At 34.1% G+C, this 20,878-nt stretch overlaps 2 protein-coding genes across 5 annotated transcripts; one reads left to right on the top strand and one right to left on the bottom strand.

Annotated features, from left to right (window-relative positions):
* Positions 1 to 470: 470 nt before the first annotated feature.
* Positions 471 to 17,298, bottom strand: Fra (neogenin protein frazzled). The gene is given in 28 exon segments (XM_076326425.1): positions 471 to 4,184; positions 4,368 to 4,504; positions 4,582 to 4,798; positions 4,875 to 5,086; positions 5,256 to 5,360; positions 5,619 to 5,851; positions 5,937 to 6,069; positions 6,279 to 6,317; positions 6,508 to 6,702; positions 6,770 to 6,932; positions 7,000 to 7,152; positions 7,235 to 7,440; positions 7,540 to 7,698; positions 7,791 to 8,082; positions 8,161 to 8,367; positions 8,459 to 8,587; positions 8,677 to 8,821; positions 8,900 to 9,308; positions 9,573 to 9,688; positions 9,776 to 9,935; positions 10,043 to 10,170; positions 10,276 to 10,438; positions 10,529 to 10,651; positions 10,744 to 10,911; positions 11,015 to 11,154; positions 11,228 to 11,393; positions 16,947 to 17,016; positions 17,019 to 17,298. Coding segments are annotated over 28 exon segments (4,605 nt in total). The 5' UTR covers positions 17,157 to 17,298; the 3' UTR covers positions 471 to 4,085.
* Positions 13,091 to 20,780, top strand: Bap55 (Brahma associated protein 55kD). 4 transcript variants are annotated; one of them, XM_076326434.1, is made up of 7 exons: positions 13,091 to 13,323; positions 14,433 to 14,658; positions 18,782 to 19,128; positions 19,226 to 19,555; positions 19,629 to 19,880; positions 19,957 to 20,154; positions 20,236 to 20,780. In XM_076326434.1, exons 3-7 carry the CDS (start codon positions 18,802 to 18,804, stop codon positions 20,449 to 20,451), a joined length of 1,323 nt encoding a protein of 440 aa, XP_076182549.1. In that variant the 5' UTR covers positions 13,091 to 13,323; positions 14,433 to 14,658; positions 18,782 to 18,801; the 3' UTR covers positions 20,452 to 20,780. The 4 variants fall into 4 exon arrangements, with proteins under 4 accessions (XP_076182549.1, XP_076182550.1, XP_076182551.1 ...); XM_076326435.1 differs by lacking the exons at positions 13,091 to 13,323; positions 14,433 to 14,658 and adding an exon at positions 17,921 to 18,048; XM_076326436.1 differs by lacking the exons at positions 13,091 to 13,323; positions 14,433 to 14,658 and adding an exon at positions 18,181 to 18,269.
* Positions 20,781 to 20,878: the final 98 nt, after the last annotated feature.

The following is a 20,878-nucleotide window of genomic DNA, read 5'->3' as shown; positions in this document are numbered from 1 at the left end:
CACTATCCATCGAAACGAAGTAATTTGCAAGCACGTCCACTGTGGCGCCCTCACCAATGTCAAATATTCAAAGTCAATATTTTCAATAAAAAAACTTCGTATGAAAAAAATATACATTACAGATTTAACTTATTTTCAAGCAAAGTCTCACATTTTCTAGAACCGTTCATCTTTTCTATCCCCCAAAATTCGTTTGATTATAAACACGTAGAGTAAACTCATTTTTTCTTTTATTACAAAAACAGAGCTGAAACGACGATTTGTAAAGAACATAAGATTGTTTATTGGATATCAAGTTTTACAAATATTATCACACACTTGTTATGAATGTTTCATTGGAGATGGCTGCCTTATACGTATCGTACAAATATAATAATTATATTTTATAATGGCTGTATGTATGTGTAATTATATATATACGTACATATATATATATATATATATATATATATATATATATATATATATATATATATATATTAATACACATACTGAATTATCTTATAGAGTGGCGGTGTTCTATTTACATACATCAGTGGCCTGTAGCTTTTTTAGTCTTGATTATCGTCGAACTTTGATATTAATCCTAGCAAATCCACGAATCGTTGATTAAAGAGAAGAACAATGAATAGCGATTATGAAAATGGTACAAGAATGGTAATGAGAAAAATGGTATAAGTATGGCTATAACGATAACGATGACAATGATAGTAAATGATTATGGAGGTGACTACAATGATATTGATGGAAATGATAAAAAGCAACCAGCCTCTAGCAACTCGCAACATTCATTTATCCTCAATATTCCCAGCGTACATAAAAATCAATAAATAATAATTATATAGATAAATATTGTATATACTATATATATATATATATATATATGTATATATATATATATAACTATCCTACTATACTTTTGTGGTAAAATATTTCCGCAGGCCCTCTCGTAGGTCCGTTTCTTTTACTTACAAAGAGCTACTCGCCCTTTGAACAGCGCAATAGTTACAAATTTTATGTATATATTACATATATTCATATTTAATGTACAACAGACTTGGACACATTTGAAATAACTTTATTTAAAATACTATTTTTAATAATATGATTTTTTAAATATATTTACGTTATCTTATTTCATGAAATAATTTTGAAAATAATTATTTTATATTTGAAATAATAAAATATTCAGAAAAATAACTCCTTTAACATATGAAATAACAAATCTCTTTCTTATAATGGAAAAAAAGAAATTAGCACAACAAATATATTTCATTAATATTTTGCATACCCATCGTCCATTATACGTACGTATCTATAACTTCAAATATACAATATAGTAATGATTTATATAAACCACAGATAAACAAGATATCAAACTAATTTGCGTACAAACTTTATAACACATTTTTGACTAAAAGTAAATAAAAAATACTTCATTGAAAGGTTATTAGCTTTCTATTTGCAAATAATAAGTCAATTTCTAAATACGGCGAATAAATATTTATTTATTACGTAAACAATACCATAATTTTAAATATCTATTACTTCGAAGAATGAAATATTATTTTAAATAGTTATTTCTTATATTCGTCTCAAATAATATTTGCCCAATTCTGATGTACAAACTGTTCTTTTTTTATCGGTATAGCTCACTTGTACTCCCGCATTTCCATTAGTGCCGATCATAAAAGTTTATAAAATATTTCAAATTTTGAAGCGAACAAAAGTGTTCAAGAGTACTTAGAATATTTTTGTATAGTCGTTAAGCATATAGCCGCTTTGTTTGTAAATTCATGTATTTAAAGAAAACGTAATCAGAGAATGAATGTTATTCACGTGTATGGTCGAATATATGAATTGTTCTTCTTAATAGTACTCGCGTTACCCTAACCGAGCTAAGCCGACGAAATAAGAACTTGTACGCTTCATGTTGCTCGAAATAGGTGGTACTTCCCGTGTAGCAGCAATACTCGAGTAATATGCAATACTCTGGGCATCCAGTCAACGATTCCTACAGAAGGAGTATCACATATTGCTTTGTACTATATCCATATTAGACTTTTGCCACAACGGGAACTCTCGTTGGTTCGTTGCCCTTCGCTTAGAGGACTTTTGTACAGTACATTCAACATTAGGAAAATACGAAAGTACTTAAAGAGATGGTATAGTAGGGAATACTACAAGCGCCGTAGCTCTTGGTCGCATTTCTCATTATATTGCGCATTAACTGTTACATTATCCTGCATTTTGAAGTCTCCTTTTCATTAATACTAAAGAGACCGTTATCGCAGTAAAACGTGTACAAAATTTATACGTAGCAAATTCCCAGTAATGGAAGGAAGTATATCTATATCTCGACCGATATGGTAAAAAACTGTTACTTAATATTCACTGTAAATATGCATATCAATCCCATGAGTGATAGAAAAATTCGATCCGTTGCTTCTTGCAAAATACGTGCACGTAAATTGCAAGCTGTCGCCGCTGATAGTTGTTTTCGAGAGTCTTCAAACGAAACAACGTATATACCTTACAAACAACAATTTGTAAATATATGTTAAAAAATATTTCGTAAAGACGACTCTTGAATTTAATTTATTCTATTAATTAGACCGTTACGCACGTACCCTTAACTAGACGTTTAGAACGTAATTGTTAAGATAAATCAACTACTGAAACGGTAAATACATCGACGCGAAAATTACTATCGTGTTCTCTGCAAAGATCGAATCACGACTTTTTTTTCGTAATGCTGTACAGCTTATCGTAATACCCATACTCGATGTTCACATTTAATTCTAAAATAATATTTCTCGATGAGATCGTAATACTACATTGTTGGTTTAAGAGTATACGCGTATATTCTCCAGTAAATAAACGGAATTCTTTAGCAAGCTGCCGAAGCCACTGAGTATAGGGCAACTTAATACAAACGTTTTAAAGCCGTTACACAGTGTTCCAAAAATATTAATGTCTTGGCAGTGTGGAAATCTCAGCCTGTTAAATAAAATTCATAGAATCACAGGCAACTCTTTCAGTGGAATTTACAAATGACCAGTTGTTCTCGATAAAACCCCTTAATGATCTGTTGCCCTTAATTGATTAATACTAAATTAACTAGCCTGAAAGTACTGTACCATACAAAACCTATTACCAAAATTCTTAAAAAAAAAACTTCTGACGGATAAAATAAGTAGAAAGAATATTTCTACCTTCCTCCATACACATTGAACCATAAATTGTTCGATTAAGAGACTCACGTGATCCTGCCATCCTAAGCGTAAGTATGGCAGTCGACAGTATCGATATAGAAAATGTACTCTTACGAGTATAGATTACAGAATCATGGCACAGAACACGTGAGTCTTTGGATATAGTACGAATTGTTTTTAGTTAGGCAAGATCGTCATTTTTATCGAAGCACATAAAAGGCAATCCTTCTTACGGTTACCAATAATTTTAATATGTATAAGATTTGAGATACGTTAAAACCGTTTCTCTTTGCTACGAATCCATTGAGTTATTAATGTAACGTATTCTAATTTGCCGGAAAGGATCCCAGATAAGATTCAAACTTATCAATCTCCTTCCATCTTAATTAACTTGCACACATCGTGTGCAATTACGCAGAAAAATACACCATCAAACGCTCGTAATAAAACGTCCAATTCTTGCATCAACACTTTCAAATCGTACCGCTCACGATCTTGCAAAATGCAAGTTCACTATAAGAATGTGGCAGTGTCAAATTATATTGGCAAGTATACTTTGCGTTACGTCGTAAAAAACAACGTTAGTACCGGAGGAAAAAGCAAATTGACTAGGAAACACTCATTCTAGTCCAATAACACTGGGATGATAATTTTCAGGCGAACTATTTAAGAAGTTCGATACTGATGCCGTTCATCGGCCCATCGAATATCCGCTGCCAATTGCGTTGTATTTCCGTGCGCCGAAATATGATCTCCGCAAAGAGTTTCATCTTGTAACGTGATCGTCACACCTATCTCTCAGGTACTAACATTGAGAATGTATCATTGCAGTCTATTGAACTGAGATGGCACAAGGTTTAGGAACCTCTTCTAGCACTCAAACTCAGACGCTGTTATGGCATTCAGATCTTTCATAAGACCCTCTAAATTAGCCATTTCTTGATTTAGTTCTTCTGTACTGTAAGAAGGCTATAAAAAACGACGAAATTAATGAAGTGCTTTACCTCGCACGAACAACCAGTAAAAAACTAACATCAATTTGTATAATAATATTGAATTCGTTTGAACAGCTGCTTTTGTAATACGGGACAAACAGATATTCTTCCCCGTTTTACATTTTCAAGTACAAAGTTTTAATAAAGTGTCCATTACCTTTAACCGTTCAACTTCTTCCGAAGTGTGCACCGGATTTGAAACCGAAGCTAATCGATTCTTTGCTAATTGCGTAGAACTTTGTGGCTTCTTATACGGGCTACCAGACATTGTAGGTCTTACAGTAACTTGAGAAACTGTGTATAGAAAAGACATCGCAATATATGTATGATAACAATAATACTGAGATACAAATAATTAAAATAAAACTAACCACCGTGTTTTTGCTGAGCCGGTGTCGAGGGCGCGGATTGGGGCGGTGGTGCTGGCACGCTAAAACTTTTCAAAGGATGACCCTGCATTCTTTTACTACTGCCACTACTGTCAGTACCTCCGCTGCTACTTGATGGTTGATTGCTGTTACCATAATGACCCGGTGCGTATTGAGTGCTTCCGGTATACGACTGGCCGCTTCCGCCGTATGATAATTGCTTTAAACGAAAATTACTGTTATAAAAACTGGTTCTGTATGGAAAGGAAATATCAGTGTTCCTGTATAAATCTTACTTGGTTTTGCAACGGCTCGTAAGAGCTTGAAATGTTGCAGGAATCTGGACTCGATTCAGGTGTCGGCTCTAACGTAATATGCGCTCGACTTAAGCTATACTGTGCCACTGTTCGAGGATAGTTCTGTCTCACGGATGGCGTGTCACTACAGGAAGTATGAATCGTTGGCTGCGACATACTTGTATTCACAATGGGTGTGGCAGTCGCTATAGCTGTAACAGGTCAAGAATTTTGTCACACAGCTTAAACATTTTTGTTCAATAATTCATAATGTATGGTATAAAATGATTTATTAACTTATCATAGCACAATTGAAATCGCTACAAATACAAGGGATTAGGCTTCTCGTGTCATTTAATTGACGTGTTTACTATTACTTACGTTGATGTAAAGACGCACTGTCAACAGGAAGTGTAATGAGTTTAGGTTTGTGGCTTCCTCGACTATGCTGCCTGCTCAGGGTTGAGCACTTCTCATCAGTGTTACCTAATATTGAATGAACGAACAAAAACCGAACACGAAAATCAGGAAAACAAGAAACAAAATAAAATTTTTCTTTCAAGAAGGCAAACATTAACTTAGGTATTAATAATAAATAGAAAATCATTAAAAGTGTGTATTTAATTATGTTAGAAGCAATCATGAAAAACTACATTGTGAGAAATTTAATTAGGCAAACAAAATATTGTGCAGCTGTGTTTGATATGTGAAGATATTTTCTTATAAAAGAGACATTAAACTTACCCATGTAACTTGGCACGTAAGTACGCTTGTCCAGTGAACTAGAATTTCCGTGCACATTCTCTTGATTATAATCCTGATTACTTGGTCTTGGAAGTGTATTACTGGCTACACCACTTGTAGACGCCTCTCCATTTATTGAAGATTTTTCAAGAGCTTTAAGCTCCATCTGATCATGATGAATCCACAAGTCTGGTGGTTTGATGTTTGTCTTTTGATTCACATCTTTCATGTAACTAAACCGTTTCAATTGTAATAATATATAAAACCAATGTTCTATAAAACGATGAAAATTATACACATATATATTACAAAACATACCCCTTTTTCCGATCAGGCGTATCCGGATTGCGTTTACAGCACATCACTACCACTACAACTGCTACACCAGTGATGAGAACAATAGAACAGCCCACAATAATGTATATCAGTATATTTGAGAGTCCTCGCCCATCTATAAATTAAATTAATTGTTTAATGGCTATTTCTGTGTCCTTATAAAATTATAAAAATTTATATCATAATAGATTAATTGTAATATATTTTATATATCAAATTACACATATTTAAGTTGAATATTCACATTACTTTAACATTCACTACTCTAAAATACGTGCAATACTAGCATGATGAACAATAATCTAAAAGAGAATAATATCTTACCTCGACCATGCAATTCATCATAGACATCCATGCCATTGCCTAGCATAGAAATAAAAAATTGAACACAATAATTAACACACCGATATTGTACATACGATATGGAGCGATAAACAGAAATTGTAGTTACTATAGATGATAACACTTTACACAATACTAAACAAACTCTGTTGAAACCAATAAATCATTGAATACGTGCATCTATTGTTACACATAAAAGTGAGATATTTACTTTGAGATGTTTTGAATGGAACAGTTGTAGAAAAGGGACCATATCCTTTTGAATTCCGTGCTTGAATCTTGAAATAATAAGTTGTACTTGGTTTAAGGCTTGAGACAACAAATTCAGTTTTATTGCCAAGAACAGCTTCGATTAACCAGTCACGATCCCATTTTGTATTATCAGTAGAATAAAAAATAATATATCCTGAAAGAAGTTCATATAATTTTAATTATAAACTTAACCCCCTTTTTTTTTAAGTGTTAATGAATACCTGTAATTGGTCCATTAGGCTGCTTAGGGGGTTGCCATCGTAATAAAACGGATATTGGATGGTCTTCAATACTTTGTATAATCAAATCCCTTGGCGCAGAACTCGGTGCAGCTTCCTGAGTTTGATTCGAAACAACCATACTCCATGGTGATTCTCGCTTCCCCTGAAAATATACATTAACTGACCTCACATATTAACGAGAACCACCATATACGGTAAATTATAAATACCTTAACAAGTTTGACTGCAAATTCATACAGCGTGTTCGGTTTTAAATCATGTATCATGCAATTAAGATCGGTGGCATTATGATATTTATAACGAGGACTGCTGCTATGATGATGCGTGTAACGCACGACATAATATCGATTATCCGTTACAAACTGTGAAATTATTGTTCAACGATCAAATTTATTAATTTTTAACACATTACCCGTAAAACTAACATGCATTCTACCAACGTACTTGAGTTTTTGGTAATGTCGTATCAGTCCAATACAGTACTACTGTAGTATCCGAGAGAACAGCTGCTTTAAGACCAACCGGTGGTATCAAGGGCACAGAAGATTCAGACACAGAACGTTCAGTTGTTCTAACATTTGCATACGCCGGTTGACCGTCACCGGCATCATTTGTTGCTCTTAAGGATATTACATACTCCGAAATTGGTTCTGAAGTTAATACACAAAAGAGAGAAACATTAAATTCTTTACACAATTAATTCCATATTTACTGTATGAAATAATAAACTACATAATTTAGATGTTTACCTAATTGATCTATAGTGAAAGAACGTTCTTTTCCATCTATAAGTCGTATTTCAACATCAGGGACACCCTTTCCCCACCCAAGTTTATATCGCTTTACTTTGATACTTTGATCCTTTGGTGGATTCCAAAACACTTGGATATAATCTGACATCACTTTTGCTACAATGTACGTGTGCAAAATGTGTTTAATGTTATTGATGCATTAACAACGATTTTTGTAGATTACTTGTCAAATTAAAAAGCAGACTAACTTCTTAAATTGCTGGGTGTATTTGGCACTCTTTTTTCATCTGACTCAGTTTCATATGTTTCTATCTGTATCCATTCTGTCCAAGGTCCCGTTCCGTTCACATTTAAGGCACATATACGAACTTGATAGATAACATGCTTCTCAAGTCCTGTAAGCACTCTTGAGCGTTGATTTCCTTCAGTCGTTATAGTGACCGGCTGTGAACCTCGATCGTGTCGGCGATAACGGATTTTATAACCGGTGATAATTCCATTTTGACCTTCAAGTGGTGGTTCCCATCTTATGATAATACTCTATTAAAAATAAATCAATATTTGGCAATATTGAACATTTTTACCTTAACGTTACGAAATTCTAAATACAATACGCACTGTAGGACTAGCTGGTTCTACTGTAACGTTGTGTGGTGGTTGAGTAGGTTGTGCACTATAAGTCCGCACTATGATATCTCTACTAAACGCACCAGGACCGTTCTCGTTTACAGCTTGGACTCTAATACTGTATTCTGTATAAGGCACGAGATCTACCAATTCGTGCATGGTACTAGTGGTTTCACGCGTTATTTCCTCATTGTCACCCTTTAAATAAAATACCACATACTTATTTTTGAAAACCCTCTATTTCTTTCATAACGTAATTACTAATAGTTAAATATCAAAATTTGTGTACCTCTACAAATGTAATTATGAATTTAGAAATTTTGCCATTAACAACTTGTGGTTTCTCCCAAGATAAAGTAATGCTCACACTGCTTGTAGCATGTCCTTCTAAATTCAGTGGAGGTCCAGGAACATTTGCCTGTTATGATAAATTAAATTATAATAATATCTCAATTATGAAGGAACTTAATTGACCATTTATTAAACATTTTTAAATTTTGAACAGACCTCTGTAAGTGTAGTAACTTGTAATATTTCGCTAGACATTCCAGGACCTCTCGCATTTAAAGCAACCACTCGAAACTGATACGTCATACTTGGTTGTAAACCCGGTATCATTGCTTCTAATTTTTGTTGTATGTGTACTCTTTCTCTGTAAGATTTTATTATTGTACACGAAATACAATTAAGAATAATTTACGAGCATATTAATCAAAGGACGTATCATCACCTTTGAGCACCTTCTTGTTTGTAATAAATATAATAATTTAGAATATCTCCATTTGTATTTTCTGGTTCTTGCCACCGTAATGTTACGAATCTGGCGGTGACAATGACGAGACTAAGACCCCATGGAGCTGATGGGACGCTTCCTTCTATTGGCTCCAGACTGTCTGTATCATCTACAAAATGGGATTTCGGATCGTAAAGGGAATTGGGAAATCTAACAGATCCAGGAAGATCTGCAGGATCATCAGAAGGACTAATGGAAAGTGGTGGATTGGGCGTGAACGCAGATAACGTGTGACCTAAGAGGGTGCTTGGATGTTGCCATGTTTTATTGTACAATTGACGATGCAACAATAACTTTTTTTTAGGGGTTGTCTTTGGAGTAGTTATCCTATGGGAATTTGCTTTTCCTGGATATATTTGTTAGCATGCAACACAGTTAACAAGGAGGAAACACAAATGGAAAAAAATAAAAGTAAAATTAAAATTTCTAACAGAAACAAAAATAAAAAATAGTATATAATTAATATTAAACTAAATAAAATAATGGTAAATTAGCAAACTAATAAATATGTATAGAAAAAATTGTTACTATATAAAATTCAAATCTCTAGGAGTTTTATGTACATTAGGAGTTTTATGTACACAACTTTAACTATGAAATGAATACTCACTAGGTTGATTAATTGTTAGACGTGCTGCAGCTTGTACACTCCCAGCAGAATTTGTTCCGATACATTGAAAAATTCCAGCATCTATAGCTAGTAGGCCGTTAATTCTAAGGTAACTACTGGAAGTAATTGCGTAAGACAAATTCACCTCATGAAATTGTTCAATTTTTTTATTTATTATAACAAATTATGTATTAAAAACTTACCCATTAATGATTTGCCAGTATTCACTAAAAGTAATACGTTCTCCATTTTTAAGCCATGTAATTTTTGGCTCTGGCTTTCCATATATTTCACATTCAAATTCTAAATCTTGATGCTCACTAGCTACCTTATCTTCTGGCATTTTTATAAATCTTGGTGGAACTGAAGATGAAACAAAAAATAACAAAAGTTAACATTTGAAGATAAAAAATATAAGAGAATAAAATAATCATTATGTATGATATATAATCAATGTTAAAAACAAATACCTTGTACAATTAAATCAGCAGCTGCATCTAATGTTTCAACTTCGTTTTCTGCACGACACTGGTAAGAACCATCATCAATTTCTCGTATATTACTAATTGCAAGACTGGATGCAGCAACTTTATGGTACCTAGACATTAAAACATAAGATGTTACAGATTTAACTTTTCCTTCAACTTTGTGCATTTTAATTGTACTAATTTTCTTGTTACATATATAAATTCTAATTGCACACCTAGAATCAAAAGATGCTAAATCAATAGCAACACCATCTTTCAGCCAAAGTATACTTGGCTTTGGATAGCCATTTGCAGCACATTCAAGAGTTACTGTTGATCCTTGAATAACCACTTGTTGCAATGGTTTAGCAATGAAGACTGGCGGCGTACTTTCTTGATCTATGGTATAAAATTAAGAGATTAAGATTTTCTTTTTTACAAACTTTGTACACTACATGTACATTAATATTTTTTAAGAATTATATTAACCAATATCGCTTGTCAATAATCCTAATTGTGCTTTATTACTGAGTCTATATTGTCCATAACTACTAGCATTACATCTGTATGATCCAATATCTTGTATGTTAACTTCATCAATCTCCAATGCACCTATTCAACATAGAAGAGAATCAGTGTGTCTTTCCGGTTGATATGTATAATTGAATTTTTGCTTTTGTGGCATTAACATAGACAATATGTACCTGATGGCAAAACTGTCATTCGGCTACCATCAAACACTAATGGGTGTTCATCTTTTAACCACTGTATACTCAATGAACTGGAGGATGAAGGTAGTGTACAACTTAAATATGCAATTTGACCTGGATAAACCATTGTATCTTGAGGTTCCTTTTCAAATCCTGGCAAACCTTTAAAATGGAACTATTTGTATAATTCTAGTTTCTAAACATTTTTTTTATATGTTATATTATAATTTTTAGAAAAGACTAAGCACTAGTACTAAATACCAACTTGCAAGTTTAATTGTAGCTGTTCGAGAGACAATAGCTCCAACTTTATCTACTGAAGCTAAACACTGATAGCTTCCAGTCAATTCTGGACTACTGCCGTAAACGCTATTTACATACAAAGACCCATTTGCTAGCTGAGATCTACAAACAAAGAAGAATATGGAAGAAGAATTTTCCACTGGCTTCGTATCATTTTAAAACTTAATACTCTTACCGATAACTGTCCCCAATAAAATTAATTGGTTGACCATCATCAGTTCGCCACTGTATAGTTGGCTCTCCAAAAATACTTTTTGCTTCACAATCTAATCTAGCTGGACCTCCTTGCTCGACCACTGCATCTTGTGGCTCAATGTTAAAATACAAACCACCTGCGCCAGCTGCCAAGAACAAAGTGAATTAAAATTTTTTCATAAGTAAAAGAAATAAATTAATTTTTTTAAGCAGCTAACACAAGCTTGTAATTATATTTGTATACTAAAGCGCCCAATAAAAAGAACTGTATGAAATAACATATTTTAGTAGTGGTCTAGCTTGCTACCTTTTATAAAGATAAACTTGATAAGATTTACAGTACTATCAAATTTCAAATGCACTTCACAAGTTGCTTAACATATGCGTAGGCGTAAGTATACAATGGTAGATGTTGAAAATTGGTGAAGGTTTACCTAGGAAAGGGAAGAAGATGAAGCGCATAGTAGTTAGGAAAAGGAGAGAGGATAAAGGGTCGGCAACCCTACAGAAACACCCTTTGGCCCTTTGGCGAGACACCCGAGCCGAGTGCCTAAATTCTCTTTTCCGTCCTTTCTTTTCGTTCTTTCTTGGGGCTTTGCGATCGTCCGATACCACGTACATACATACACAACCGTGATGCAGGACGATTCAACATCGTTTCTGAATAGCCCTTTGCGGGAACAAAGGAATAAGAGAATCTCGACAGAACAATTTTATGAGACACGATCTGAATGATTTCTAGAGAACGTAAGCTCTTTCGTTTAAATTCCACACAATTCATACGCCATAAAATATTCCTTTTGCCGAACGAACAGAAACGAACAAGGAATTTTATTTTCATGAACAATACCATAAATCGTAGAAATTCCATACTTCAGATATTTCTTATTATCGATATCTTTAATAATAAAAAAGAAACATAAATATTTATTTTCAATTCATTCTGGAACATTTATTTTATATTCGAAGTATGTTCTTACCATCAAATGCATACACATATGGGTACTATATTTAATTATTTAAAAATAAGGATTATTATTTTCCTAGTACAACTATTATATTCGTATATCAGACTCGTAAGATTGACTTAACTGAAGAAATTCCATTCAGCTCATTAAATTCTTACTCATGAAATTCTTAAGGCTCTCTATGAAAGAGATACGGCATTACGCACAGATAATTATGAATTTCTTCTCGAACTAACAATTTTCCGATAGAAATACCTTGCTTTCTGAATCCGACTTTCTATAAAAATCCGTTACAAAAGTACTAAAGAACTCAATAAATAAAAACGTAATCTGAAAAAAAAAGATATGAAAAACACATACTGATAAAGGTATATCAAATGTAGTAATAACTAACATAAATTTTAATGGTAGGAACGTTGAAAAACGTCGATCAAGAATAAAACAACGTATCTTATTTTGGCGGGCAATAAAAAAAGCGAGCGATCGATAATTGGTGTCAATCGGCAGCGAATCGACTAATTCAATCGACACTTCCAGAAAATTGAGAAACACTGCCTACGGTTATTGGGTTACAGTTTCACGCTCACGGTGGTCTGTCACCTTTCCGTGCAACCTTCGCAAAGGAGCGCGAACACGTCTTCAACGATCGACATAGAGAAGTAATTCTCGTCGAAGAACATTATTTCTTTCGCTCTTCAAACCGAGTTTCTCGTTTTTAGGTATCGCGTTTCGAACGACCGTTCGAATTTTTAGCGCCACTTGAAATGCAGCCAGTTTCACGCAATCGAACAAAAATGTATCGATAAATTCGTTTCGTCCTTTCGATTCTCGAATTTTAACCCCTAGAAATCGTTATGGATTAGTTCTAGCTCGTTCTCCCGGCTGTTTCCAGTAGAGCGAAACTAGACGTCGATAAATAAAAAAAAAAAAGAAAAGGGAAAAGGAACGTGCGAAATTTGGCGCCCGATAGCGCCACGACGCTGCATTCTCAAGGAAAATAAACCGTTCGCCGTCTGACTATTTGATTTATGAGTGCGGGCGACAACCTACCGCACGGCATACCGAAATAGATCAAGAAGAGAACCATTGCAGTGTACATACGCGCGAGGTAAATCTGTCGCAGGAACAACCACTGTACCTTATTATATACAGGGCGTCCAGTAATTCATGGTACAATTAAAAAAAGAATGATTTCTCGATCCATAATAAGTTGAAAGTGAAGAATAAAATTTTATTATATAATTTTAAGAACGAAATTTCGCAAAGAAAAAGTTTGTTTCGCATTGTTTACTTATTTTTAGATAAAGCATCAACCCCTTTTGAATTATACTACGAATTATTTGACACCCTGTACACGGGGTGTTTATCAGACATCGGTTTATACGTCTTGTTTAGTAGCATAACGGGAGCGGAAGAGAGAGAAGGAGGGGGGAACGAAAGTATCATGTACAAACTTACAGCAAGTCTTGAAGTTGCTATCTCGGACGAGCTAAATGTATCGGATAATTTCCTGTAGATAAGGTTCACACGATCGATGCGAGAATCATTTCACGATGCGAAGCATTTCCTCGTGGCTCGTAGAACGATTTATGCTTAAGTAAAAATGCTTAGAAAGTAATGATACTTTCTCCTTTTATCGGTATCTGTACCTTTTTTACAAAATGCTCGGCAAAAGAATATAAAACCACGTTACCGACAGAGCAGTCAACGTTATTTTGTTTTTCTCTTCCTGTCTCGAACGTAAAACTAGAGCATATTCATTACTCTTCGTAGCAATATTTTCTTGCAACAATGAATCTTTTGAATTTTTTTGCGATATGGATTAATTCGCGGGGCGAGTTTGCATGCCCGTGGAAGTCGGAAAGGGAAGGAGGGAGAATGTTGAAAAACGCGGTAAAAGTACTCGACATGTGACGAACAGACCGTGAAGGAAGGCAAGGTACGTATACACCGTGGTATGACAAATCTACGGGGTGTCAAATAAATGCTAATAAACCGGCGACGAGGGTGAAAGATATTACGATCCCTTCTCCAAGAAAATCAATTAATCGTTTGCGACAGTTGGGGTCGCAGGGAGCGCCAGGACTGATATACAGAAAGCCACGGAAATCTAGGCCTGACTTTTGCGATCGATAAATGAATTCCTCGAACCGGGTTTCATCCATCTTTCTCTCCCTTATCTTCTTTATAACGTGACTGATACTACTTCCGTTCTAGAAGGTACGTTGTTTCGCGAAACATCAGAGAAGGACGAGAATCGGAAAAACGATGCAGTACCTTGAAAAGATAACACATGCGATAGGGTATCACAGTAATAGAATTACGCCCGTGATGCAACTTCAAATGAACGTAATTCTTTTCTATGAAGAAAGGGCAATGCGATTAAACTAGGAAAACTTTAATAAGTACACATCTGAGACGTATTCCTCTCTTTCGCCAAAAAGTTAAGTATAAAATTGTTTACTGGTGTTCCTTAAAATTTTCTCTTTTTTCTTGAACGAAATTTATGTATCTACCTGCTTAATATCTAGAATCGGGCACATTTTCTAAGAATATTTTTAGTAAATTAAGAACTAACCTGCATAATGAGAAACACCTGATCGCATTAAAAAGTACTAGTGTTGAAACAAAATTAATCGATAAATGTTTGTTGAGATACAGAGACTGTCTTAAGTAAATCACCTTATACATCAATATGCACGCGCATACACCGCGTGGGCGCTGACCATTAAGGTGTTGTTACGACATCGGTCGCAGAGTACACACGTTTGTAAATACCACTTTACATGGAACACATTTGGACATGGCAGTATGCACGACCGTTCCGTATTTAGGCTACCAGTGCTCGCGTTCGATCTTCATGTGCCGAATCTACTTCACTTACGAGCCCTTATACGTACACACTTCACGTAACGGTAACACAGTACACGATAAATCTGTTTCCATTTTTCCAAATTCATAAATTAATATGAAGTTTGTCTCGATTAAAACGATCTTCTCTGTATGTTCACCGAAGGATCGATGAACTGAAGTCGGGAGCTAACGTTGGTGTTGAACTTATCATGTTCTGTTTGTTTGGGTCCATAATTGTTCTGCAGTTTGCTGTATGTCGGTAGAACCATATCCCAGACAAAGCTAACTGGTTTATTTGAGGAACGCACCCTTTTGAGACCCCTTTTATTGTTTCAACGCTTCACCACCATGATGAGCCGGAAATGGATCTTTATATCTAACTAGACGAACGTACATGTACTAACGGAAAGCAAATAAAAAGGATAATGAGGGGGACGATGCATGTGGAAAGTATATCATAAATATCATCAATTTCTACAACCACTGTTTTATTATTAAGATTCTATTAAAATGATCAAGTTCAAAAAACGAAGAGAATTTTCTTTAATTCGTAACATAGGTTGTCGTGCTAGTAGATTGACGTAACGACGCTGAATGTTTAGTAGATGCGTTTTCTATCACGATAAAATCACAAGGAGAGGCTTGCCGCATTGTTGAAATACTTTACTATAGTGTTTAACGCAAATGTTTCTAGCGGCATAACCCCTGAATTTGTAATATAGACGGCAGAAACTTTTATATCTATGTATGTACACTGCATTACGGACTAGAACAATGGTCCTTAGCCCTGCCTTGAACCTCTCTCAATTCGTTGTTAGTCTTATCAAGGGAATTGTACTGCCCTCGTTATTGCGACAGTATTACCAAGGGATGCATTTACACATCCAGATCGTTGCAATCGGAAATACACCCCGTATCACCCCCTTATACGAGATAACCTTCTCTGCATCAATAATAGCTACCCGAAGTGCAGTGTTTCTCAACTTAATCCTCGAGAATTATTTAAATCGCTAATTTCTTTGTGATAAATGTACTACACATTATTTGTATGCTTAAAATTGTGTTTAATAATGTCCCAATTTTATTGTACAATATTCTATTGCTTTGCACATTATTTTTCTATAACTTTTGATTTCACGATTTATTCAAGTTTATATGCAATTCTTTGTTCGTAAGTTGTTTTCGTTTGTCTCGTTCGGTATACAAAGTCCTGATCGTTAAATGGGTCGTTATTTAATTCAAAGTCATACGGTGGTAAACGATGTAATAAAACAACTACTTGTATAATAATAGAACCTTATAAAAGCATACTGTACATAATGAATACAGAAATGGTTTTTGTTCTACGATTATTCGACATTCGTATTATGTGGCTTGCAACTTTTAATCGTTACGAGAATCCTAAACGAATTTTGACAACTTGCGCGCGTGGCTTTTCATAGAAAAATCAATTGGTATTTTGCGGTCGCCGGTTAGAATCTTTGAAGACAGATTCGAGAACGTTTTTCATGGCGTAATCTCCAGCGTTAAGAGATTAGCAAACAGAAAATCGCAGAACAGTCCCGTAAATATTTGCCTACTACTACGATGAGACGAGATACAAACAGTGGTAACTGTGAAGCGATACGTAACGATGTTTTCTTGTTTTTCATGTTCATCGATAAAACATTAGACAGCACGTAACAAAATAGTATTACATTAACGTCTGTATAGTTCACGAGAAGACGTTTTCACAATACACATACATATATCCCCTGTAATTCAAGTCATTTCCTACTAATACAAAACATTTTCATAGAATTTCCATCGAAGTACGTTCCGTTCAGCGAAAATAACGTCAGATAATGTGTTTTTACGGTAAAAATATATCGGACTTACCCAGTACGACGAATGTCAACAAAGCCAACGGGACAGCGAGAGTACGCGGCTCCATTGGGCCAGCGGGTGTCACAGACTCCGACGCGTACAAGAACCCACCGTAATTTCTTCACGCAATTGCTGCACGAGCATACAATGTCCTATCGAACGAACACATGCCAATTCCTTTGGCTCACCGTCGCCCGTTAAACGACAAATTGAGTTTTGCATTCGTAAACCTCATTCTCGCACAACACTGTCGCGAACCCGACGATAGAACATTGCTAAAGGATGGCTATACACCTCCGCATTGTCTAGAGTCGTTCAACGATCTGACTTACGCCGCCATTTTGTAGAATATCACGATCGCAACGCTGTCAGCGAGAACTCACAGAATTAACAGGTGGTTTAAACTAAAGTCAGAGACCTTACTTTAAACGTTCGTGTCGGCTACATATTGCATTACTTCTAAGAGAAGCGAATTCACATAACAGCCTTTATCTGATAACAAATTATTTGAAAATATCATTTTTTCAAATTGTTGAAGCAATTCTTATTGTTATTTGATATTTGAGTTTAACAGCTGAACGTTTACACCGGTGCAGTAATTCCTTCCTTAAGGATAGAATTTTAATATGAAATTCAAGACAGTGAATTATTCTTATCACTGTTTATCTTTCTTAGGTAAGTGCGACCTGTAGACTCAAGCAATCGGTAACTATGGAATAAAAATCCCCTGGCCGAATCTCAAAACGATATCACGTATACTGGTGACAGTATATATTCGAACTACTTATAATTACACCTAGTTCAAAATTTGTCAAAAATGATTCAGATAAATCATAATTAAAAATAATCCAAATAAGGTCCTATTTATACTAATTAAAGATTAATATTACTCTCTCATAAAGATTTTTACCTCGCTCATTTTTTATGTTGTATCCTAATCTCCTCTTCAAACAGCTCGTTCAACTTGGACCATTTACGAAAAAAATCTCTACCAATCCTCAATTAAAGAAACTTATCGGTTCCGATTTTCAACCTTTAAACAAGGAATTAGTGTAGATATTTCCGCATAGATATATACATATAAAAATATAGCTATCGATGAAACAATGTTAACGTACGTATATAATTGATTTTTATATTAATATATTTATACTCATATATAAGGAACACATTTAAAAAAATTTGAAAGTGTGTTTTTATACATACAGATCATATGTGATATTAAAATTCATTTTCTGCATCTATTTCTCAAATTACAAACATAAATTTTTCATTATTTAAGCTTATTATTAGGTATGTGAAATGCAACAAATGTTACATTCCTTAAACATAACGGTGAGTATAAACAGGTTAATGGAACAACTTGTAATCAATTCACAGTTTTCAACATATGACACTTATGTTGATAAGAAATTATACGCAATAATGGAAGTAGAAATTTCGTAATTCGATGGAGTAGACTACTAATCTCAAAATAGCTACGTTCATGGTGGCGGCACTAAGCGTCTTTCTAAGTTGAGGTTATGTTTCTGTTGCATTAAAAAAAATACATAAATAAACGTTCATGTAGTCGTCAAGTACATATATTTTTGCCATTTCATTGAGTTATTTTTGTAGAGCAGTTACGGTGAGTTGTATAATCAAAATAGAGACATACTTATAACGTATTAATTCGATATTATTAACCGTTCCGGCTTGTTGTAGTAAATCTAATATTTGCATTGTTTTTATGACAGAAATTGGTTTCTTTGTTACTTTTTGTTGTTAATGCAAACAATAATTAGGAGATTGTATTCATTATTATGAAAGAAGGAATGTTTATACAAGAATTTTTGTTGTTGTCATAGGTATTTTTCAAACCAACAAAATGTCAGGTGGCATGCTTTATGGAGGAGATGAAATTGGAGCTTTGGTATTTGACTTAGGTCATCATTCTTTAAGAGTTGGTTATGCTCAGGAAGATACTCCAAAAGCTGAAATTCCAGCAGTTGTTGGTATAGGAGAAGATGGCAATTGTACAGCAACAAAAACAGAACCCATGGACATTGATGATAAAAAACCAGATAATAACATTACACAGTCTGGGACCAAATATTACATTGATACTACTATACTTCATGTTCCACGAAAGAATATGGAAGTTGTAAGTTACATGAAAGATGGTATGATTGAAGATTGGGATCATTTTGAAAAGGTAACATAAAAATATAATAATATCCTGAAGTCTATAAATAGGCTTTAGGAGTTTTTAATTTCATATATATAAAATACATTTAGGTGTCTTTTAATAGGTTTTAGATTACACTTATTCTAAAGTAATTCAGTCAGATGCAGAATATCATCCAGTTTTGTTTTCTGAATCACCATGGAACGTACGCAGTAAAAGAGAAAAACTAACTGAATTAATGTTTGAGAAATATAATGTACCAGCTTATTTTCTTGTTAAAAATGCAGTTCTTGCTGCATTTGCAAATGGTAGAGCAACTGGTATTGTTGTAGATAGTGGAGCAACACATACATCTGCTGTGCCTGTTCAAGATGGTTTTGTATTAACACAAGCAATAGTTAAATCTCCACTTGGAGGAGATTATATAAGCATGCAATGTAGACAATTTCTTCAGGTATAAATATAATTAGTAACATTGTTTTGTAGTATAAAGAAAATAAATAATTATATTCTTTAAATAATAATAGGACAATGACATTGATCTATCTCCTTCTTATATGGTGGGTAGTAAAGAAGTTGTTAAAGATCATGATAAACCACGATGGGTGAAAAAGAAAGGTTTACCTGAAGTTACTAAATCCTGGCATAATTATATGGTAAAGAAACTTATTCAGGATTTTCAAGCTACAGTGTTACAAGTATCTGAAACTCCGTACGATGAAAAAATAGTTTCCACAATTCCTGCAGTACAATATGAGTTTCCCACTGGATATCATCAGGTATTTAACAGTAGGATATCTAATATGTATTATTTTTAGAATATCAATGTTTGACAAATATTAATAATATTTCAAGGACTTTGGAAGTGAAAGATTTCGAATACCAGAAGCACTTTTTGATCCTAGTATGGTACAAATGCGTGGTGGAATGGTTGGTAATACTATGTTGGGAGTAGGTCACATTGTAACAACTAGTGTAGGCATGTGTGATGTTGATGTAAGACCAGCTCTTTATGGAAGTGTTGTTGTTACTGGTGGTAATTCGTTTATTCAGGTATAGCCAGAACATTATAGAGATGTGCATATTTACTAAAACAATCCATTTATATCGTTGTCTGTTTATTATATTACTTAGGGTTTCCCAGAGCGTTTAAATAGAGATCTCTCTATGAGAATACCATCTAGCATGAGATTGAAATTAATTAGCGTAAACGGATGTGCTGAACGACGATTTGGAGCATGGATTGGTGGGTCCATTTTGGCATCGATAGGTACTTTCCAACAAATGTGGATTTCAAGTCAAGAATATGAAGAAAGCGGGAAAAGCCAAGTAGAACGAAAATGTCCTTGAATTAAAAAAGTAACTTATTTTCATTCATCTTCATCTAATAATATCATCAATATTTGTACAAACATTTCCTTGATGATTATTTTATAAGTAAATAGATATGAAAAATCACGTTTAAACAAATTAAAAACTATATATACAGTGAGAAATTTAACTTTTTTTTAACATGTGTTTAAAGCAAGTGTTCTAAATATTGACCTAAGACATGAATAAGTATATTTTACTTATACGTGATATTAAATAATGACTTGTAAAATATGCAGTCAAAAGTGGGAGTTTTATTTATTATCAGTGCACCACACAGACGCAATAAAATTTTATAAGAAATGGTGTATACAAAGTTGTATTAAAATTTGTATAAAAACTTACAGAAAAAAATGTTTTTAAAATTTATCCACACGATTACCGGCGTTCCTTTATCGTGCATAGC

This window comes from Ptiloglossa arizonensis, chromosome 14 (genome assembly GCF_051014685.1).
Source record: "Ptiloglossa arizonensis isolate GNS036 chromosome 14, iyPtiAriz1_principal, whole genome shotgun sequence".
NCBI classification, from domain to species: domain Eukaryota; kingdom Metazoa; phylum Arthropoda; class Insecta; order Hymenoptera; family Colletidae; genus Ptiloglossa; species Ptiloglossa arizonensis.
This window is presented reverse-complemented; position numbering and strand designations above follow the sequence as displayed.

Bases quoted from the DNA above. Each gene is read 5' to 3' on its own strand.
- Bap55 (XM_076326434.1), top strand. From the start codon at position 18,802: ATGTCAGGTGGCATGCTTTATGGAGGAGATGAAATTGGAGCTTTGGTA. The intron at 19,129-19,225 runs GTAACATAAAAA...GTCTTTTAATAG, and splicing joins ATTGGGATCATTTTGAAAAG to GTTTTAGATTACACTTATTC. The intron at 19,881-19,956 runs GTATTTAACAGT...TAATATTTCAAG, and splicing joins TTCCCACTGGATATCATCAG to GACTTTGGAAGTGAAAGATT.